Raw genomic sequence first — 24,251 nt, forward strand, 5'->3', positions numbered from 1 at the left:
AATGGATAAAGAAGATGTGGCACATATATACAATGGAATATTACTCAGCCATAAAAAGAAATGAAACTGAGTTATTTGTAATGAGGTGGATAGACCTAGAGTCTGTCATACAGAGTGAAATAAGTCAGAAGGAGAAAAACAAATACCGTATGCTAACACATATATATGGAATCTAAGAAAAAAAAATGTCATGAAGAGACTAGGGGTAGGACGGGAATAAAACACAGTCCTACTAGAGCATGGACTTGAGGATATGGGGAGGGGGAAGGGTAAGCTATGATGAAGTGACAGAGTGGCATGGACATATATACACTACCAAATGTAAAATAGATAGCTAGTGGGAAGCAGCTGCATAGCACAGGGAGATCAGCTAGGTGCTTTGTGACCACCTAGAGGGGTGGGATAGGGAGGGTGGGAGGGAGGGAGATGCAAGAGGGAAGAAATATGAGAACATATGTATATGTATAACTGATTCACTTTGATGTAAAGCAGAAACTAACACACCATTGTAAAACAGTTATACTCCAATAAAGATGTTTAAAAAAAAGATGTGGCACATATATACAATGGAATATTACTCAGCCATAAAAAGAAACGAAATTGAGTTATTTGTAGTGAGGTGGACAGACCTAGAATCTGTCATACAGAGTGAAGTAAGTCAGAAAGAGAAAAACAAATACTGTATGCTAACACATATATATGGAATCTAAAAAAAAAAAGTGGTTCTGAAAAAACTAGGGGCAGGACGGGAATAAAGACGCAGACATAGAGAATGGACTTGAGGACACGGGAAGGGGGAAGGGTAAGCTGGGATGAAGTGAGAGAGTGACATGGACTTATATATACTACCAAATGTAAAACAGATAGCTAGTGGGAAGCAGCCGCATAGCACAGGGAGACCAGCTCGGTGCTTTGTGACCACCTAGAGGGGTGGGATAGGGAGGGTGGGAGGGAGAAGCAAGAGGGAGGGGATATGAGGATATAAGTATATGTATAGCTGAGTCACTTTTTTATACAGCAGAAAGTAACACACCATTGTAAAGCAATTATACTCCAATAAAGATGTTAAAAAATATATATTGCAAAAACCAATATATTGTCCAATATACCTTACAGAGCTGTGAGCAAAAATGAGCATTTTATAAACAATGGTGACATTTAAATTAATGTATTATTATTATTACCAATCAAAATAAGAAACACGACATGATAAATATGAGAGTAGTCCCGAACACTGAGGATGCCATCTAATCAAGGAAGCCTTCCTGCAAGAAGCATCAGTCTGACGCTCCCTATACACTCCGAACTCACTGCATTGACTCTCTGGGCAAAGATTTGTCTGCCTCAGGAATTCCTGGGAAAAGCAAGGTATCTGCTTTAAAAATAAAGAAAAGTCAGAATCTCATCTAGCACTTTTAGCAACACAAAGCGGTCCTTCTCCTCCAGATGAGCCCTTATGCTCTCATCAAGCCATTGTTCTCTTGACAAACCGACCAGGTGAAGAAGGACAAAGGCAGAGAAGGAAGAAAAGCAAAGACCAGCAGTAGAGACTGAAGAACACAGTCACAGCACGTGGAGAAGCAGCTTTGGGACCACGGGCATTTCTTCGGAAGTCTCTAAATTGTCCCAGTTTGGTACCATCCCCCTGGCGCATCACTGAGACACATACAGCTGTGCCCCTGCACACACCCACTGAGAATCTGCCTCGCTCCTCCCAGGTCCTGGAGTCTGTTTTCCGATTCAGGCCTTGCTGCTTCACTGTGTCTTTTCACTCTAATAAGATACGTATCTGAGGGGAAAGTGGGACTATTGATTTTTTTTTTCCAGTCGATTGTGTACTGCTGAATTTCATTATTTTAAATCTCACTTGAAAAGAGCCGTGACATCAGCCTGGCTGCTCATCGTGGGCTGAGGGCAGTTGTCATGGGGAGGCCAGAGCACCTCCAAGAGTCGGCCAGCCTCGCCGAGGGGCCCTGAGCGGTTAAACAACGGGAACCAGGGAGCAGGCCCGGCTCTCCACCACCACCCTTTCCCCAGCTCAGATGCGCCCCCCCGAGGTCCAGCCAGCCTGGCCGTAACCAGGGCTTCAGTTTGTTTTGTAGTTCGAGCCAATGGCTTGTAAAAAGATGTGACATGTTTCTCCCAAATGTACGAGAGACAATTCAACCATGAGCTGCCAAAACACATTTCAGGCAAAGCATGAAAAATTCCAGGAGCTGAGGAATGAACTCAACCACAGACTAATACAAACCAGCCAAGCATCTCTGAAGAATGTTGGAAAGTATCGTCCACAGCCCTCACTCAGCTCTGTTGTTGCTACTCTGATTATTCCTACCTGGCTTTACGGTCAGCCAGGGTCACAGCTGGCCCTGTCCCCACTGATGTTCAAGGCACTCAGACCAACAAGAGGGGGCAGAGCTGATGGCCCTCGAGGCAGATGAGCTGCAAAGCACGACCCTCCTCCACTTATAGAAATAAATAGACGGACACTCACAGCCCGAATGCAGGCACACTGTCCAGGAAAACCCCAGAAACGGTCACCTCCTTCCTCCCTGTGTCCCCATCCTTCCCCTCCCCTACCCACACCCCAATCCCACTACAGAGAGGGGGAAGGATGTGTTTCCGTAGGGGAGGATCAGGCTCACTAGAGAAACCCGTCCTTCTAGACCTCTCCCATCAGAGAAAGACTTGCAGGAGGAAACAAAGAGTTTGTTCTAAAGCTGAGGGATCGGAATCCCAGGGATGAAGGAAAGTCCAACTAACGTACAACAGACATCTTTTGAGTGGCTTCTGTCTTTCACACGTCCCTGCCCTGTAAGCGTCCATATTGCAGAGTTCCTGATACCCAGGTACTTAAGAAAGCTCCCCTCTTATTCATTGGAAGATAACCATTCTCTGTGGCTCTATCAAAAGGCAGCGCTGATGTCTGGGAAGGCAGCTCTTTCATTCCATCCTGCTAAGTCACTTGATCCAAAACACAGATGTCAGAAAATTCAAACTGCTGCTTTGATTTCTATTAAAATATCCAAATAAAAAGCCGTCGGTTCTCTGGTCCCCAGCAGGTGCCCTTCTACTTCCAGTGCTTCTTGAACAGCAGCGGCCCAAGGATTCCCCACAAGCTACAGTCCGTAAGGAAGGTGCCCACACAAGCAGTCTCCACCAGTGAGTCACTCACAAATGCCAAGTGCCCTTAGGAAGCTCCTTCTCAAGCACAATGTGTGGCTTATCCAGGGAAAGCAGCATAGCCTCCCCGTTGAACCTGAACACGGTGGAATCAGTCAGGATCAGCTCCTCCCCAGACGGCATCATGAGTTTCTACCTGGCCTCTGTGAAAAGTCTTCATGGATGATGATAATGATAATCAGGATGTTGAATGGTCTGTTTCTCCAGATTTCTGTAACCTCTCTTCGATAAGACCAAGATTTTCCTATTTCACAATTTGTCTGGATCTCTTCATCTGGCCTGAGAAGAAACTACAGTTGACCCTTGAACAACCCAGGTTTGAACTGCAAGAATCCACTTATATGCAGATATTTTTCAATAGTAAATACTACACGGTCAGTGGTTGGTTGAATTCCGGTATGCAAAGGAACCACGGCTCCAGAGCGCCAGCTTTGAATTACATGGGGATTAATCCCCACATCATTCAGGGGTCCACTGTACTCTCACAACAAACAAAGGCAGCTATTGATGCAGATAAGATGCGTTCTTCTAGCTGGGGCACCTATGGATATGGTTCTAAAAGAAAACCAATCCCTCATAGCGAAAACTATGATACAATTAGTTAAGATACTAGGCCAAGCAATCTCTGATCTGTTGGCCAATAAAACCACATCGGCTTCTTTCAAATGCTCCGTTTCTAGGAGTGAGTACCACAGCCTGTCAGCTTGGCAAAAGCGTGCCTTCCTTCTTATGGAAAGCACACATAACAATGATGGTTTTTCCATTTGATATCTATGGTGGGGAACAGCTCGATGCCTCACTCCTCCAGGTGGAAGAGAAGGAGCTGACCAGACAGAACCTGCACCTGGGAGGTGTCCCCTGCACCACCAAGTAAATAAAGGAGATGCCAAGGGTCAGCTCCTGAAGGGTCCCCCAGATGACGAGGATGCCTCAGGGTGGTTCCCCTCCAGCAACATGAAACCCCACTCCGTGCTGGCGGCGCTCTCACAGCAAGGGTCCTTGGCACAGGTGGAAGGTCACGCTGTGAACTAGCCATTGAATTGCCCGGGTTGCTTTTTGGTTTTTAATCACGCTGGGATTTTTCCCTCCCACCCTTGCCATGCAACTCTTAGCCCTTCTCTTCCGAAGACTCCCTCCTACACTGAGCCCGCGTGGGTTCAGATCACTGAGATGCCCGGGTGTCCCTGCAGGCAGATCAGCACAAAAAGTGAGAGCCTGCTCCTGACCTGGTGGATTCAGGGATGAAGGGTCCTCCCCGAGGAGCCCCCAGACGGCACTGCAGCACATTCAAGAGCCATCCTTACATCAGATTTACCTCACAGCGTCAGAGAAGCAGATTGCCACAAACCTTGGAAGGTCTTCCTGGAGTCTGTTCAGTTGATTAGAGCACTGGATGACTCGGCAAAAGTCACACCTTTATTTCATCTGCATCTCATCCTGATGAAAAGGCAGGCTGGAGTACATGGGCAGTATAACAGACTAGAAATGGTAAGATCTGAGTTCAGGGGCCCAGATCCGTCAGCTACCACACTCTGGAGCTCTTTGTTTTAGACTAAGAGATGTCTAAGTGGAAACTATCTAAGTTAAGGTCTCTTACTAGCTGCATCCCCAGGAAATTTTCTGAGTTCTTATTTCCTCAGCTGTTAAGTGAGAATAACAAGAACAGCCTGCCCACCACTCCGGGCTGCTCCGCATGCCATGAGTTAGCAAGTGAGAAAGCAGGCGCCCTGCCACCTGTGTGTCTCTGTATGGGGACAGGGCACACCTGCAGGGACGCCGCCCAGGAGTTCAGCTCAAAACACAGAGGCTGTGAGAAGTACTGCAGTGGGCGCTAAGCTAAGCACGTCCTCGTTCTCCCCCTCAAAGTGCCTGTGACAGAGGTGAGAGGAGTGAGACTAACCTCTGCGCTGTTCAAAGCAAAAGGAGAAATAAGGAGGACACATCTAGATGGCGGGACCAAAAAAGGCTCACTTTAAGCTTCATGTATAAATGTGTGCTTTTATAAACATAAAAATAAATGTACATGTATATTTCACCTTATATATTACACCTATTCCATATATACATCTGTCTAATATAATGCATACATCACATGTATAATTACATATGATACATAATGTGTGTTATCGTTTGTGTGCATGTGTCTGTGTATGTTGTGCATTTGTATATGTGTGTGTGCATATGTGTGTGCATCTGTGTGTACGTGTGTGTAAGTGCACGTGTGCATGTGTATGCATTTGTATGTGTGTGCATGTATGTGTGTCTGTGCATCTCTGTGTGCGCATGTGTGTGCATGTATGTGCATCTGTGTGTGCATGTGTGTATGTGTGTGCATTTGTATATGTGTATGTGTGTGTGCATCTGTGTGTGTAGCATGACTTCCATAGGAGGGACAAGGGAAGCAGGAGTAGGAAAGATTCCTAGAGGCCAAGGCTATACCGTAAGGACACAGGTGAAAGTGAAGGAGAAAGTGCAGGCAGACTTGATGGCGAGTTTCTTTTGGCTGAAATATGGCAACAACACACATCTCTTCCCCTTCTCCACAGGCATGAGCCCAGGGTTAGAGTTCTGCAGGGAAATATCAGGGCTGGGAGGGGAGGGGAGGACACCATGAGCAGCTCCCTGGACAAGCATCCAGCTCTATGGGCTGGATCGGGTGTGGTACATGTGTGAGAGGGGACAGTTACTCGCTAAATAGTCTAGAACACATTTGTAAGGCAGTTAGAAGGCTTCAGAAGACTGAAATCCCCGTGATAAAAACGACAGCCGGTAAGCATGGTAAAGCACTTGCTGCAACCCAGGCACCGTTATACGAGCTATGCATTAACTCAGTGCCTCCTCATAACAGCCCATCCCTCCCCCAATAATAAGTGGTTCCAGCTAATAAGCGGTTGAGTGAGGTAATCAGATGGTAGAGTCCATATTCTCAACTGCTACAGAGGGTGACGTTTTCTTAAGTATTTTCTGCAGCATAATAACCAGGCAGAACTTTCACCCCCCGTCACTGCTCTACACCCACCGCACCTGCAGGCCTCACCACATCTGCGTGTTCATCCAGGCACGGTGCACTTTCTGTCTAACATGAGTAAGGGTGGGTTCTGTCTTTCGCCATAATAAGGTTATGACCTCCCCAAAGGCAAGAGGTCCATGTGTATCTCTTGGGTCTCCCACAACACAGAACACAGGGAAGGTTCTCCCTCTATAGCAAGTGGGTAAGAAACTAGGCTATGGGAGGGAGGGAGATGCAAGAGGGAAGAGATATGGGCACATATGTATATGTATAACTGATTCACTCTGTTATAAAGCAGAAACTAACACACCATTGTAAAGCAATTCTACTCCAATAAAGATATTTTTTTAAAAAAGGAAATTAGAAAGTAAAAAGTAAAACTAAAAAAAAGACAAAAAAGAAACTAGGCTTTGACGTAATGAACAGGAATTTAAGTATCACTTTTGCTCTTATTAACTGGGACTTCGGGGGAATTATTTGACCTTCTTAAACTTTCTTGTCCTCCTCTGTGAAATGGGTATAATAATAGAAGCAACTCATAGAGTAAAGCTTAGCACAGTGCCTGGCACATAGTAAGACTCAGTAAATGTTAGTACCATGAATAATAACTCATTTTTCCAGGCCATTGATTGGGCCTCCCCTCTCGCAGCTCACCAGCCTCTCCTGTCTCCAGCTGGTCATCCTCAGCAAAGGGTGGCATCCAAATCTCCAACCATTTGAGCTCCAGTAGATCTCAAAAGGGAAGGAAGGCACCCCCGGGGCGTTTGGAAATGGGAAAGGTCCATAACAGAATGGAGAGGAATAGTGGTATTTAGTGGGTTGGGTAGCCAGGGTGTAAAATATCCTGCCATGCGCAGGACTGCCCCACACCATGAAGAATTTTGCTACTCAAAATATCAACAGTGCTTCCCTTGAAAAAACAAAGCACTGCTTGGAAAATAATTTATATATGCGGGACAGCAGACAAAATCAATCCCATAAACAGATCAACGAGATGAGTGATCCAAAATCAGTTAGGAAAACTCCAGTACCTCCTGACGGTTTCGGGTGGCTCTGCACGGACGGGAATCTGCTCAGCCAAGGCCAGGGTGTCCTGCAAGTTCTTGCTGACCTCCTGCAACTCGCCCAGGGACAGCCCTCCCATGAGGTCGCAGCCCTGCCACGGGAGGACCCACTCCTGCTCTTCTATTTCCCTTCTCAGCTGTTGATCTTTTGCGTCCAGCACAGACATCCTGACTTGGAGGGCTTCGATTTCTTTCTGTAGAGAATAAAGAGAGCAGATTTTGTAAATTCACCCTGCTCGTGGCGGACTGCGTTGCTGAGAATGAGTCCTTTCCATGAGAGTCCGCCATATGCATGAGAGCCGTGAAGTTGCCCTTCTGAAGCAGGCAGATTTTTGGAGGTTTGCTGAACTGGAAAAATCATGCCAGCTTTGTATTTCTGATTAGTTGACATAAGGAGAAACATTCCCTCCCAAGCATGAAATAACTCCGGGTGGCGAGCCAAGAACTTGACTTGTAAGAAGCCAGCAAATATATAAACGACTTACTTCATTTCAGGTGACAGAGCTACAACACAGGGCAGCACACTTCATGGACCTGAGACACCAGTAAGCAGGTAACACAACCCACAGGCCAAAAAAGAAAAGCAAACAAGGTTTGGCTGGTCTGTCCCCAAACATGCAAATTTACCATACAGAGAAAGATTTGAAATCATAGCCTCCTAAGTCTACAGGATTGCGAGAACAATGAGATACCGCAGATAGCACTCTGCTGTCTAGGTTCATAAAAATAGTAGATAATTTTAACTTCCACTGATACAACAAACCAAAATCCAAAGAATCGAGTATTGTCCAATCTTGAGGTCAATGGATAAAACAAGCGGCAGGTAATCGAATGCCCGCTGTGCACACAGTGTTATGGCAGCTAATCATCTCACTGACCATAGGATTCTGAATCTAAAATGAGACTCTTTTAACTAACATACTCCCAGGTTCCATGCACTGGTTTCCAGCTGATAAGAGCATAGCTCTAACCCTGGCTGTCCCCCCATCTCTCACCCACGTCCTCTCAGCCTCAAGGTACAGATCACCCACAGCTCTACCCACTGACCCCTCTTCCAGTAGGGGAGGAAGTACACACAGCAGGAGGTACTGAAGATCCACTCAAGACACTCTAAGAAAACAAGAGCGTGTATCCCACTGGTCCAAGATTATGGTATTACTGACACTGTCTCCCATCTCACCTCCCTACTTCCAACCTTTGAATTCCCATCCCCTATTCTTTTCTTTTCTGTTTGTTTCTTTTGGGTTTTTTTAACTGCGGTAAAATACAGGTAACATAAAATGTACCATCTTAACCATTTTTAAGTGTAATTCAGTGGCATTAAGTATATCCATATTGTTGTACAACCATCACCACCATCCATCTCCAGAGCTCTTTGCATCCCACAAAACTGAAATTCTGTCCCCAATAAACACTGACCCCGCCATTCCCCCGCCTCCAGGCTTGGTGGTCATAATTCTGCTTTCTGTCTCTAGAATCTAACTCTTCTGGGGACCTCGCATACGTGGAATCATACAATATTTGTCTTTTTGAGGCTGGCTCATTTCACTTAGTATAATGTCCTCAAGTTTCATCCATGCTGTAGCACGTTTCAGAATGTTCGTCCTTTTAAAGGCTGAATGATACTGCATTGTATGTATACACCACATTTTGTTTATCCATTCATCTGTCGAGGGACCCTTGGGTTGCTTCCACCTTTTGACTGTTGTGAATGATGCTGCTATGGAGATGTCTTTGAGTCTCTGCTTTCAGTTCTTTTGGGGCTTATACCCAGAAGAGAAATTGCTGAATCACATGGTAATTTTACTTTTAATTTTTTAAAGAACCACTATCCTGTTTTCCACAGTGGTCCTCCACCCTATTCTCACACAGATGTCAAAGTGACTCTTTAAATTGCAGTCAATTACATAACTTCTCTGCTTAAAAACCCTCCATGGCTCCCAATCCAGTCAGAGAAGAGCCCAAGACCTCACAAGGCCCTGCAAAGGCCCTCTCATCACTGACCTTCTCCTCTGCTGTTCTTCACAACCCTGGCCTCCTGGCTGCCCTCTGAACGCATGGGGCACACTCCCACTGCAGCCTTCAAGTGACTGTCCCCTCCATGGGGAACGCTCTTACTGGAGATTTCTGCAAGGCCCCTCCCCCTCTTCCATCAAGCGTTCACTTCAATCTCCCTTCTCAGTGAGTAGACTCCCCTACCCCAACACTCTGGTCCATGCACTGTAGCTCTTACCACACTACAACATTCTAGGCATAGAATTTAGGCTTTTATTACGCTTGCCATTTCTTGTCTATCTCCCCACTCCCACCCCCACTAGGACATAAACTCCACAAGAACCCTGAGCATTGCAAACAGGACCTGGCATGTCGTAGGCACTCAAAACTTCCTGCTGAATAAATGAATATCCACCTTCCCCCAGAGTTCTGCCACAAATGCTCCCTCCAAACACTAAATATGTTCTGTACACTCTGACGTCATCAGGAACTGGGGAGACCTTCAACTGGTGAATATTGTTCAGAACCAAAAACCAAACTTCACATTTTCAGCTACCCAAACTTTGCAATGATGCCCACTGAATATGAAAGTGCCAGTTTCTCATCCACCAGAGGGCAGACAGCAGAAGCAAGAAGAACTACAATCCTGCAGCCTGTGTAATGAAAACCACATTTCAGAAAGAGAGACAAAATGAAAAGGCAGAGGACTACATACCAGATGAAGGAACAAGATAAAACCCCAGAAAAACAACTAAATGAAGAGGAAATAGGCAACCTTCCAGAAAAAGAATTCAGAATAATGATAGTGAAGATGATCCAGGACCTCGGAGAAAGAATGGAGGCAAAGGTCGAGAAGATGCAAGAAATGTTTAACAAAGACCTAAAAGAATGAAAGAACAAACACCCAGAAGAATTAAAGAACAAACAAACAGAGATGAACAATACAATAACTGAAATGAAAAATACACTAGAAGGAATCAATAGCAGAATAACCAAGGCAGAAGAACGGATAAGTGACCTGGAAGACAGAATGGTGGAATTCACTGCTGTGGAACAGACTAAAGAAAAAAGAATGAAAAGAAATGAAGACAGACTAAGAGACCTGTGGGACAACATGAAATGCACCAACATTCGCATTACAGGGGTCCCAGAAGCAGAAGAAAGAGAGAAAGGACCCAAGAAAATATTTTAAGAGATTATAGTCAAAAACTTCCCTAACATGGGAAAAGAAATAGCCACCCAAGTCCAGGAAGCACAGAGAGTCCCAGGCAGAATAAATCCAAGAATAAACACGGCAAGACACACAATAATCAAACTGACAAAAATTAAACACAAAGAAAAATTATTGAAAGCAACAAGGGAAAAAGGACAAATAACATACAAGGGAACTCCCATAAGGTTAACAGCTGATTTCTCAGCAGAAACTATACAAGCCAGAAGGGAGTGGCATGATATATTTAAAGTGATGAAAGGGAAGAACCTACAACCAAGATTACTCTACCCAGCAAGGATCTCATTCAGATTCGACAGAGAATTCAAAAGCTTTACAGACAAGCAAAAGCTAAGAGAATTTAGCACCACCAAACCAGCTCTACAGCAAATGATAAAGGAACTTCTCTAAGTGCGAAACACAAGAGAAGAAAAGAACCTACAAAAACAAACACAAAACTATTAAGAAAATGCTAATAAGAACATACATATTGATAATTACCTTAAATATGAATGGATTAAATGCTCCAACCAAAGACACAGGTGCGCTAAATGGATACAAAAACAAGACCCATATATATGCTATCTACAAGAGACCCACTTCAGACCTAGGGACACATACAGACTGAAAGTGAGGGGATGGAAAAAGATATTCCATGCAAATGGAAATCAAAAGAAAGCTGGGTAGCAATACTCATATCAGATAAAATAGACTTTAAAATAAAGAATGTTACAAGAGACAAGGAAGGATGCTACGTAATGACTGAGGGATCAATCCAAGAAGAACATATAAAAATTATATATGTACCCAACATAGGAGCACCTCAGTACATAAAGCAAATGCTAACAGCTATAAAAACAGGAAATCAACAGTAACACAATAATAGTGGGGGACTTTAACACCTCACTTACACCAATGGACAGATCATCCAGACAGAAAATTAATAAGGAAACACAAGCTTTAAATGACACAATAGACCAGATAGATTTAATTGATATTCATAAGACATTCCATCCGAAAACAGCAGATTACACTTTCTTCTCAAATGTACATGGAACATTCTCCAGGTTAGATCACATCTTGGGTCACAAATCAAGCCTTGGTAAATTTAAGAAAACTGAAATCATATCAAGCATCTTTTCTGACCACAATGCTATGAGATTAGGAACCAATTACAGGGGGGAAAAAACCCGTAAAAAAACACAAACACATGGAGGCTAAACAATACATTACTAAATAACCAAGAGATCACTGAAGAAATCAAAGAGGAAATCAAAAAATACCTAGAGACAAATGACAAGAACATGTAGATCCAAAATCTATAGGATGCAGCAAAAGAAGTTCTAAGAGGGAAGTTTATAGCAATACAATCCTACCTCAAGAAACAAGAAAAATCTCAAGTAAACAATCTAACCTTACACCTAAAGGAACTAGAGAAAGAAGAACAAACAAAACCCAAAATTAGTAGAAGGAAAGAAATCTTTAAGATCAAAGCAGAGATAAATGAAATAGAAACAAAGAAAACAATAGCAAAGATCAATAAAACTAAAAGCTGGTTCTTTGGGAAGATAAACAAAATTGATAAACCTTTAGCCAGACTCATCAAGAAAAGGAGGGAGAGGACTCAAATCAATAGAATCAGAAATGAAAAAGGAGAAGTTACAACGGACACCACAGAAATACAAAGCATCATAAGGGACTATTACAAGCAACTCTTTGCCAATAAAATGGACAACCTGGAAAAAATGGACAAATTCTTAGAAAGGTATAACCTTCCAAGACTGAACCAGGAAGAAATAGAAAATATGAACAGACCAATCACAAGTAATGTAATTGAAACTGTGATTTAAAATCTTCCAAAAAACATAGGCAGAACACTCTATGACATAAATCACAGCAAGATCCTTTTTGACCCACCTCCTAGAGAAATGGAAATAAAAACAAAAACAAACACGTGGGACCTAATGAAACTTAAAAGCTTTTGCACAGCAAAGGAAACCATAAACAAGACGAAGACAACCCTCAGAATGGGAGAAAATATTTGCAAATGAAGCAACAGACAAAAGATTTATCTCCAAAATTTACAAGCAGCTCATGCAGCTGAATATCAAAAAACAAATAACCCAATCTAAAAATGGGCAGAAAACCTAAATAGACATTTCTCCAAAGAAGATATACAGATTGCCAACAAACACATGAAAGGATGCTCAACATCACTAATCATTAGAGAAATGCAAATCAAAACTACAATGAGATATCACCTCACACCAGTCACAATGGGCATCATCAAAAAATCTACCAACAATAAATGCTGGAGAGGGTGTAGAGAAAAGGGAACCCTCTTGCATTGTTGGTGAGAATGTAAATTGATATAGTCACTATGGAGAACAGTATGGAGGTTCCTTAAAAAACTAAAAATAGAACTACCATTTGACCCAGCAATCCCACTACTGGGCATATATCCTGAGAAAACTGGAACTCAAAAAGAGTCATGTACCACAATGTTCATTGCAGCTCTATTTACAATGGCCAGGACATGGAAGCAACCTAAGTGTCCATCAACAGATGAATGGATAAAGAAGATGTGGCACATATATACAATGGAATATTACTCAGCCATTAAAAAGAAATGAAATTGAGTTATTTGTAGTGAGGTGGATAGACCTAGAGACTGTCATATAGACTGAAGTTAGTCAGAAAGAGAAAAACAAATACCGTATGCTAACACATATATATGGAATTTTTTTAAATGGTTCTGAAGAACCTACGGGCAGGACAGCAATAAAGACGCAGACGTACAGAATGGACTTGAGGACTCAGGGAGGGGGAAGGGTAAGCTGGGACAAAGTGAGAGAGTGGCATGGACATATCTACACTACCAAATGTAAAATAGATAGCTAGTGGGAAGCAGCCGCATAGCACAGGGAGATCAGCTCGGTGCTTTGTGACTACCTAGAGGGGTGGGATAGGGAGGGTGGGAGGGAGATGCAAGAGGGAGGAGATATGGGGATATATGTATATGTATAGCTGATTCATTTTGTTATAAAGCAGAAACTAACACACCATTGTAAAGCAATTATACTCCAATAAAGATGTTAAAAAAAAAAATCTACCAACAAAGAAAAGTCCAGGACCAGACAACTTCACAGGTGAATTCTATCAAACATTTAGAGAAGAGCTAACACCCATCCTTCTCAAACTCTTCCAAAAAACTGCAGAGGAAGGAACAGTCCCAAATTAATTCTACAAGGCCGCCATCACCCTGATACCAAAGCCAGACAAAGATACTACAAAAAAAGAAAATTACAGACCAATATCACTGATGAATATAGATGCAAAAATCCTCAACAAAATACTAGCAAACAGAATCCAACAACACATTAAAAGGATCATACACCACGATCAAGTGGGATTTATCCCAGGGATGCAAGGATTCTTTGATATAAGCAAATCAGTCAGTGTGATACACCATGTTAACAAATTGAGGAATAAAAACCATATAATCATCTCAATCGATGCAGGAAAAAGCTTTTGACAAAATTCAACACCTATTTACGATAAAAACTCTCCAGAACTGGGCATAGAGGGAACTTACCTCAACATAATAAAGGCCATATATGACAAACCCACAGCCAACATCGTTCTCTATGCTGAAAAACTGAAAGCATTTCCTCTAAGATCAGGAACAAGACAAGGATGTCCACTCTCGCCACTGTTATTCAACATAGTTTTGGAAGTTCTAGCCATGGCAATCAGAGAGGAAAAAGAAATAAAAGGAATCCAAATTGGAAAAGAAGAAGTAAAACTGTCACTGTTTGCAGATGACATGATACTATACATAGAGAATCCTAAAGATGCCACCAGAAAACTACTAGAGCTCATCAATGAATCTGGTAAAGTTGCAGGATACAAAATTAATACACAGAAATCTCTTGCATTCCTATAACATTAACAATGAAAGATCAGAAAGAGAAATTAAGGAAACAATCCCATTCACCATTGTAACAAAAAGAATAAAATGCCTAGGAATACACCTACCTAAGGAGGTAAAAGACCTGTACACAGAAAACTATAGGACACAGAAGAAAGAAATCAGAGATGACACAAACAGATGGAGAGATATACCATGTTCTTGGATTGGAAGAATCAATATTGTGAAAATAACTATACTACCCAAAGCAATCTACAGATTCAATGCAACCCCTATCAAACTACCAATGGCATTTTTTACAGAACTAGAACAAAAAATCTTAAAGTTTGTATGGAAACACAAGAGACCCTGAATAGCCAAAGCAATCTTGAGGGAAAAAAATGGAGCTGGAGGAATCAGACTCCCTGACTTCAGACTATAGTACAAAGCTACGATAATCAAAACAATGTGGTACTGGCACAAAAACAGAAATATAAACCAATGGAACAGGATAGAAAGCCCAGAGATAAACCCACGCACCTATGGTCAACTAATCTATGACAAAGGGGGCAAGGATATACAATGGAGAAAAGACAGTCTCTTCAATTTAAAAAAAAAGTGCCCATTTATTGGAGAATATTTTCAAATAACGACAATGTTTGCTTCCCTTTGCCACCTTGCTATTGTATGGATTTGGATGGGCAAACTCAGATAATAAGAACACTCTGCATGAGGCAGGGGCCGCGGGAGGGCTTCCTGTAACATGTCTGAGCCCCATTAACTTGTCTAAGGTCATTCAGCTGTTTGGAGCCTAAGCCAGCTCTTGGACTCAGTGTTAAAGCCCTCTGCTCTTTTCAGAAGTCAATGCTCCCCATTCCTGCCTCAAGGCAGGTGTGGACAGAGCTTCAGGGCTCCTTGTCTCTGGGGGACACTGTCGACTTCCAGAGCTCCTGGGTGCCTCCTGGCTGGAATTCAGGGCTGCACCAAGATTTCTAGCCCCGGATGATTCTCGGCCAACTTGCATCCACTGCTCTGGGCTAACCTGAAGCTCCCACAATGCCTCAGTCATTCCCAGTCTTTCCCAGTCCCGCCCACCATGCCCAGTCCACACTTACAGCTCTGCCTCCTGACAGGTGCTACTCACTGTCCAACCTGACAGCAATTTCCATAAAGCATTGCCACAGCTCAGATTTTTTTTCTGCCGTCTAAAGAACCTTCTTCAGGGCAAAATGAGAAGAGGTGACAAACTGGCCTGGCAGACAAGGAAAGCATATTCAACAGGTAATGAGGAATAGCAAAAACAGGCACACACACCGCCAAGCTTTCAACCCCTCATTTGTAGTGAGACTCCCGACAGGCCCCCTAGTCACCACCCTCCACCTTGTGCTTCCAGGTGGACAGCCAATGCTCTAATTGCTGCACTCAAGCAAAGCCCACTTTGCTGCCTTTGGCTCAAATGGATAAGAAAACAGCTGTCTTATTTCTGGAAGATTCTTCACCCGCTTACCTGTAACTGCTGCTTTTCTTGGAGAAGCCGGTCTCGCCGGGTCACAGACACAAGCAGGTTGTCCTGAGCAGTGGGTTCTGACGTCTTCGGCTCCATTCTGAGCTGGGCTTGGGTGTCGTCACTGCCGGCTCTTAAAACAAAATGTACATATTGGTACAGATATGGATGAGCTGAAATCCTCAGATCTACAAGAATGTTAATGGAAAGAAGGTCCACAAAGTGGCCCCCAGAGGCTCTCATCCTTAGGAGGGTCATAGGGGTGAGGTCCCTAATGTAAGTTTTTGTTTTAATGACAATCTGTCAGGGCTTTGGCTGTTTCCCAGTGCCACCTTGCTTAATTGGACTGGGCACTGTCCAGCACTGTAGCTATGCGTGTGGCTATCTGTGCTGAAAATGTAAAATACACACCAGATTTTAAAGACTTAGCATGAAACCAAGAGTGCAAAATAGCTCATTAATGATATTTACATTCATTACCTGTTGGGATGACAATGTTTTTGATATACTGGGTTAATTAAGTATATTTTAAAAATTAATTTTACTTGTTTTTTCTTACTTTTTAAAAATGTGGCTACTAGAGCATTTAAAATCGGGTATGTGGTTTGCATTATACATCCTTGGACAGCTCTGCCTGGACCATCCAGAGCAAAATTCCAGGGCTGATCTTGGCTGTGGAGATGACAAAGAGGGTCGACTGATGCTTGGGTCAGAGATTCTCAGAAATGGTTTGCTAAAAGACTGTCAAAAACCACTAAAAATCTGTTTGGCTCTTTCTGCCATGCTCGCAAGAGCTGACATACTTGGTTGAAGCGACGCTGGTGAAGATGCGGCCCAGGCTGCCGCCTTACGCTGGTGAGTTGCCGTTGCAGAAGCCTTGCAGGTGCTTCTCATCAAAGGATGACAAATCAATTTATAAGCAGTTACAGCAGTAAACAAGACTTGTCCCCTGCACAGAGCAGAGGCAGTGGATAAACCAAGGCCACGGACAAACGCTCCCCCCAGGGCTCAGACTTACTCACTGAAGGAGTGGAAAGGTAGAAGCCATGCTCTCACTTCCTACATCTTAACATGGCCCTTACATTAACAAGGGGGCCTACCAAGCACCACAGTGAGACCGCCCTTATACTCTTAGAAACAATGACAGAAAATATGTCACCTCAGCTTTTCTAAGTTAGAAAACAGTGGCCACAGAAAAGGGAACCTTGCTTGCATTTCTGGGCCAGACACAGATTCAGACTCAATAACCTCGAAAGCTGCTTACTTAATATAACGTACCACGCAATTTAGAAGCTTATTTTAAGACTTGTTACTCTCTGTTTTGTGCGTGTAAAGGCAAATCACAAGAGTAGTAGTAGTAATAAAAAAATTTAACTGGTAATAACAAAACAATACGGTATAATTGAGAATTTACTGTACGCCGGGTGTTATCAGTGCTGCCAACGAAGAAACAGAGCATCAAGGAGATCTGAGCAACTTGCTCTGGTGTAACCAAGCAGGACCCTATGGGGCCTTCCCAGAGCACGACTCCCCCCCTCCAGGTCCCCCACCTGCCTTTCGTCTGTAGAAAAACTTTAGTCAAAGAATAAATTTAACTGGAGAAAGGAAAATGCAGAAAGAAAGGAAACTTTCAAGCAAGACAAAATAATAATGTGGTTTAGCCATTAAACAAAGACGTCAAAACCCTTTTGTTCCTCCTCAAGGACTATAGGTCACATTCTGAGCCACGTCCTTTGAGCTGTTCGGCAGATACTGAAACCCTCACCAGGTAGAAGAAGTTAACTGTCTGCTGCTCACAAGCACACAGACCCCAGACCGATTGGAACCGGAAGGTTGATGATGTTGACTCCCAGTTACCTCACCACCAACCAATCAGAAGAAGGTCCATGAGCTGATCACACACCCCACAAGCCCCCTCCCTCACCCTCTCTTTATAAACCTTTCCCTGAAAACTGTCAGGGAGTTTGGGGGCCTTTTGAGCACTAGCTACCTGGACTCCTTGCTTGGCGCCTGCAATAAACACTGCACTTTTCTTCACCCCAACCTGGTGTCAGTAGATTGGCTTTCCTGGGTGTGGGCAAGCAGACCCAGGTTTGGCTCCATAACACTGGGTCACACAGAGAGCAAGAAGCAGAGGTGAGGAGTCCACCAAAGGGCCATCAGGCTGGTTGCCACTTTCCAGCCCTTCCCTGGGCACCATACACCAGTCAGGTTTCGGCAAGATTATAAACTCCTGTCTCTTCCTGGCTTCTAGCCACATGCCACCCACACCTGCTGGCTAAGTCCCCTTTTGCCCGTGATTCAACACAGGCAGCTGAGAGTGACAGCTTCAGGGAGGTAGGCGACCACGGCTTGAGCGCTAACTCCACCTTTTTCTAGCTGTGTGTCCTTGGACTTACCAAACCTCTCTGAGCCTCACCGCCCTCGTTTTTAAAATGAGGATGATGGTGAGGCTGATGCCTTCCCTATATGGCTCTATATGGCTGACTACGGGATCAAATGCATTCAACAAATGGCCACTGAGTGCCTACCCTGCGCAGGTCCCGCCCTCACCCTGCGGCCATACGGGGACTCTGTCCTCGGGGAGCTGGCCGCTTCCCCCCCACCTCAACGTTGGCATCAGGAGACTGAACACTGTGCTCACGTCCACTGGACACACCGTCCTTTGTAATGACGAGTAAAGATGAGATGTTTCTGAGGACCTTTCCATGTATCAGAAGGGGTAGGGGGGTGGTCCCTGGAAGGAAACCACCATCAGCTATTGTGGGAATGGAACCCACCTCCTCCCCTGGTCCCCCGAGCCTCAGCCTGTCCACCCAGCCTCTCGCTCTGGACAGTGAACCTCAGCCCATCTCGAGCTGCTGTCCCCAGGGCCCAGCACTGGGCAGGGCTTAGCAAATATTTACCGAGTGACTTCATGAGTCCATGGCCTAGAAAAATCCAGAAGCTGTTTATATTCAGCTTTCGATTGCGTGAGGTCATTTCTTCACACTAATTTATTTCTCAATTTGCTCTGCTTATGCAAATATTAAGAGTTTCCTGAATTTCCTAAACAGATACCATCTGGGTCGGGAGGGGAGTTAGTGAAGGGAATCAACACAGAATTGAAAATGAGCTGCAGGGGAACTACAGGTGGGTCACTGGGAATTCTCCTTATCATCGTTAATCACATTCATTGCTTAATCCATAAAAAAAGCCCCGGTGATTCACCGAAACTCCTCTCAGACTTTGACTCTGGGTAGAGAAAGCCATGCACAGATGGCTGAGTGGTGGCCCCAGGACAAAAGACGGCTCAGGAATGAAGCCGGGGACCGGTTTCCATCTCAGCCCATCAGCCCTCAGAGCCACACTTCCTCTGCCTCCTACAATGCTGTTCCCTTCATTTTAATAAACCCCAATGTGTAATCCCAAATGTCAGTGCAAATTAGCCTTGCTATAAACTAATCAGTATGGAAAACGAGCAAATCCCTCAAGGGCAAGAATTAAAAACACGTGGGTTGGAATGTTAGCACAGCACTCGGTGCCCACGGGGACTCGGGGTGTCTAGGACCACACTATCAGCCCCGGGTTTCATGCAGGCCCCCATCTGCCCAGTGCCGGAAAAATCCTGGCCTTATCTACTTTTGTCTTTTCCACCAATCACTTAAAGAAGGATAAAACCCATTTGTAAAATAAGATCCTACACCACTGAAAACAGTATAGATCCAAATTGCACAGGAGAGCATATTGCATCCCAGGGATAACATGGACCACGTGACTTTTGTGAGTACAGAGTTCAGTAATATTGAGAAAAGAATGAACCCCACCTGGGGGGAGGTGTTTCCTGAGAGTGTGCACCTGTGATGAACCGACCCGGTCACCTCCTCTGCAGCTGGCTCACTGGGCCCGGGGCCCTCCAGTGCGCCATCTTTGCTCGGAGGGCCGCCTTTGGGAACATCCAGAGTGAGACAGGGCAGAGGGGAGCCCAGACATGCCACCAGCTGGGACATCCCGTGCCAGAACGGTTCTTGGCAATTGCTATGGTCTATACAGCTGTACGTATAACACAGAGGGTCCCTTTCCAGACAGGAATGACAGTCATCACGACGCCAGGAAAATTGCTATGTGGTGCCACTGCTGGAATCGTAGTTTTAATTGAGGACAGAACCAAAACGGATGCTCTCATTTTCACAGTGAGGAAAACCTCAGCTCAGAGGACCACTTCCGGCAATAAGGCTTGAGCAGGACCTTCTGAATACCTTCAACTCCTGCCCCATATCGAGGACTATTCTATCAAATGTATGTCATCCGAGGAATGTGTTTCCATCTCGCCCTCGTTGGGAAGATGGTGATAACGAAGTGCTTCGGGCCAGTTATGCAATCAATGAAGTGTGCATTAAAGCTGGAAATGGCTTTCTTAGCCAACAAACAATGTCATAAATGACTGAGGCCACTCTAATGCCACGACAGAACATTGTAAATTTGCCAGGGACAATGTAGGTAACTTTACGGTTCTTCCTTATATATCTTATCTGGGCCTAAAAGTAAGGAGAGCAGAGGAAAAGTCATACACCTTAGAAAAGTGGACATCTTTGGTTTCTACGATCTTATCCCACATGTAGAGATAACAGCCTTGCAGGAGGGGCACGTGGACATTCACTTGGGTTTATAATAACCACGCCCAATACAACAGGCTTCAGACAATATGGGAGTTTTATCTATAATCCACTGATTTTAAAACAGATTCCGATAAGTCTTCTGTGACTCCCTTCAACTGTTTTTTCTCCTCTTTTCCTTCCTCCCTTACTTCTCAAGGTGATGACAAGGGATCAGAGGTGGGTCTCCTGGGAGAGACACAGGCCGGCTAGTCCCCATTTGGCTCGAGCTGTGATTAGGGGTTCAGAAACGTCTCCTGCCATGTTGGTAACATGGATCATTTTTATGCCACCTCATTTTACACCTCTGGTCAAATGTGTCTGTAACAGTTATTTTCTTTTGCCCTGTATCTCCATTCCAGCCTGTGATCATCGCTGAATTCTGTGGTGTGATGGTCCCGACACGACAATTAAATGGAAATAAAGAATCACATGTTTCAAAGGGAAGAGAGGAAGAGCTGGTCAGAGGAAAAATGACTCAGTCTAGAAGCATCATGAGCTACACAACATGCATCTGTTCCAATCAGAAAGGAAGGAGGTGAGCAGGAAGTATCTGGACAGGCAAACCAGAGCCCTGCCTTGATAAGCCACATTGGAAAACCATCGTATATCTTTGTTTTTAAACTCTGCTGTACTTCCTTTACTTGTGCTTTAAGTTATCTACTGGGAAAAGGTCTTTGATAAAGGACACTTTGCATACACACACACACACACACACACGTGCACACACACAACTGAAGATGTAAATATGACCCGTTTTCATGTACATGGTGGTGAAGGTCCAGTGGGAAAACACATAGGATGTACAGTCAGAGAAAAGCAAGGTATTAATGAGAAAATTATCAGTCCTATGTGCACAGTAGACCAAACCTCTCTCTTAGGAGAAAGGAAAAAAATAACTTTCTTTGGACTGGGTGAAAGATACAGCAAAAGTAGCTTCCCCATCATTGCTGTGCTAGGATGTTGAGGTGGAATTTTCCAGTTGCTCCAGAATCAGATGCAAACGCTGAAGGACACAGGCCTAAATGCACTCCACCCCGAATCGGGAGCAGCGAGGGAGGTGTCCACCCAGGGCGGCCCAAGCTGCAAACCACCAGCACCCTCACTCACCACCGTGTTGACCGTGCAGGAAATGGAGTCTTCGTGAGAGATGCGTCCCTGCCCAAGCCCCCAGCCCCGCATGGGGGCAAACAGGGAGTAAACTCTCCCACCCAAACCAAGTGAAGGAAAAGCAAGTCCACTAGACCCCCCCCTCTTCCAGCCAGGGTGTGTCCTGCAAGGAAGGCTGACGTCTGGTTCTCCCGTATGAACCTCTATCTGCGTCTGGTTCTCTCTGGAGCAAAATCTGAGACAAGGAGCTGAGTTCGGGCTGCTTTCTGGCCAGAGTGGGTGGTAGGAAGGAGGAAAAGTCAATAAACCGTGTGCTATTTATTGAGCTGATCACCACAAAGGCGACTGGGGCGCCAACCAACTGGGAAACGTCCTGGGAGAAGATGTGTGGAACACTCCTCGAAGCTGCCCCCCATGGACGTGGGGAGGCCGGAGCATTAATCTGCCCTCAGGGGCCTCACTCACTCCCCTTCCTCACAAGAGGCAGGGAAAGCCCCGTGGCAGAGAAGCCTGTCGGGTGCAAAGCTGTCAGTGGGCACAAAAGCGTCCACAGCTGGAGAGGGAATCAGAGGGAGGCCAAGGGGCTGGGACGCGGGGCGCATCAGGTCTCTGCAGCAATCCCCACCCACACGCCGACTCTGTGACGCACCGCCGCCCGTCGAGCAGAGATGAAGGGACGGGAGAGCCACAGCGGGGCAGAGGGCCTGAACCGGCCGACCCACACGCCCTCCGCTCGGTGTGGCAAAGATACGTGAGCTTCCTGTGAATCAAGGGAACCCAACAGAAGGGATCCTCCCAACAAGGGTGCCCACTGGCCAAGGAGACCCAGAGAAAGAGGTTGGGTGACACGTGAAAAACAGTGGTTGCCCCCATGGGGTGTTCACGTCAGGATCAGGGAGGCGCTGCGGTGGCCTCTGGGGATCCCGCACCCGCGTCCCACAAGAGAGGGGATGTGTCAGCATGTATTCACGGGGGTATCAGCACCTCTGTTGGCCGGCGGGCAGAGATGGTCCACAAGGAGAGGGTTACAAACACTGGACAGGGAAAGAGTTGAACTGGACGTATGAATGATGCTTCAAACTAGACTCACTGGGTGAGCATCAGTAACTGAAAATGCCCCAGACATCTGTATTTTCGGCCCAAGATACCATAGAGAAATGGGGGAAATGTGTTCAACAGAGCACAGCAGACCAGAGAACAGACAAACCACGATGCCTTTGTACCCTGCTGGGTAGAGACACCCCAATGACCCAGTTATGTTACAGAGCAGTGCGGTACCAAAGACAGAGACAGACGGATACCAAACCATTTGAGTACCAGTGATCTGCTTTAGAGGAGCCCAGTTAACCCCTGGGGTGACAGCTAACACTCCCTGGGCTGCTGGAAGGACCTGGACAAATCCAGTATGATTCAGGGTGACACACAGAGAATTAAACAGTGCTTTTTAGAACGATGAATTAAACAGGGATTATTATGAACAAAATGACAGTGAAAATTAAAAATGAAGGACCTGATTGTAGTTGGGTGTTTACATTTCCTCAGACGTTATTCTAAACCAAGTTTTCGTAACTTGAGAGCCAAAGGCCCCCTAGAGAGGGAATCAATAAGCTCAGAAGATCTGCATGCAAGTGTTTGCATGCAGTTGTCCGTATGTTTGTACATACGTGGTTTTGTGATGGAAGAAATCTATAGCTTTCATTAGATCCTCTAGGAAACCCTTGATCCCAACAAGGTGAAGAGGTACTTATTTGTGTTGTTATGAATTAGTATTGAAAATGTGCCATGCCAATGCAACTTTTTTATTTCTACAGGAAAAGCACCATCATTGGAAAGCATTCTGTTTCTCCCGGGACTCGGAAAGCCCCTGGCCTGGGAGAAATCTTCCCATCCAGGCTCTGGCTGTCTGAGCTCGGGCCAGACACCCCGTCCCCCTGGTGGCCACTGTGAGAACTACAGGCAAAGCCCCTGGTTCGGGGGAAACCTGCGAGTCCAGATAATCCTGCTGATGTCACAGGCTGGATGGGCAGTCAGCACAGTGAGAGACGATTTTTTAAATTATAAATGACTATGTAATTATGTTAAAGCGCAGTAGAAAAGCGTAAGAAAGGAACTGATTTTGAGTCATTGTTCTCTGTGTTAATAATGGGACAGATGGCTTTGGCACAAGAAAAGCCAAGATAATGCTTAAATAACTGAAGTGTGGAAAAGAGCGATCTGATTCGACCCCCTCCTTTTCTCATGAGGGGAGTGAAGTGTGGAGAAGGTAGGAAACTACGTCAGGTCACATAGAGCCGGGTAGTGTAAGAGACAGGACCAAATCCAGGTTTCCTGGAGCTCCAATCAGAGGTTCTTCAAGATACTGTGGGGACTTCCCTGGTGGCACAGTGGTTAAGAATCCGCCTGCCAATGCAGGGGACACGGGCTTGAGCCCTGGTCCCGGAAGATCCCACATGCCGCAGAGCAACCAAGCCCGTATGCCACAACTACTGAGCCTCCACTCTAGAGCACACGAGCCACAACTACTGAGCCCATGCGCCACAACTACTGAAGCCTGCACACTCTAGAGCCCGTGCTCCGCAACAAGAGAAGCCACCGCAATGAGAAGCCTGCGCACCGCAACAAAGAGTAGCC

The 24,251-nt window shown here is 45.1% G+C and overlaps 1 protein-coding gene across 3 annotated transcripts in view; it reads right to left on the bottom strand.

Moving 5' to 3' along the window:
• DISC1 (DISC1 scaffold protein) overlaps window positions 1-24,251 on the bottom strand; it is a 348,316-nt gene that overhangs the window by 220,728 nt on the left and 103,337 nt on the right. For all 3 annotated transcript variants that reach the window (XR_010839017.1, XM_059052842.2, XM_067025721.1), the window contains exons 5-6: window positions 15,880-16,009; window positions 7,225-7,451 (exon numbers count right to left, since the gene is read on the bottom strand). Coding sequence is in view for 2 of the 3 variants with exons in the window: in XM_059052842.2 (XP_058908825.2) it covers window positions 7,225-7,451; window positions 15,880-16,009 (357 nt within the window). In the remaining variant the exon portion in view is untranslated. The remainder of the gene's footprint in view (window positions 1-7,224; window positions 7,452-15,879; window positions 16,010-24,251) is intronic.

The sequence above is a fragment of the Kogia breviceps genome, chromosome 2 (assembly GCF_026419965.1).
Source record: "Kogia breviceps isolate mKogBre1 chromosome 2, mKogBre1 haplotype 1, whole genome shotgun sequence".
NCBI classification, from domain to species: Eukaryota; Metazoa; Chordata; class Mammalia; order Artiodactyla; family Physeteridae; genus Kogia; species Kogia breviceps.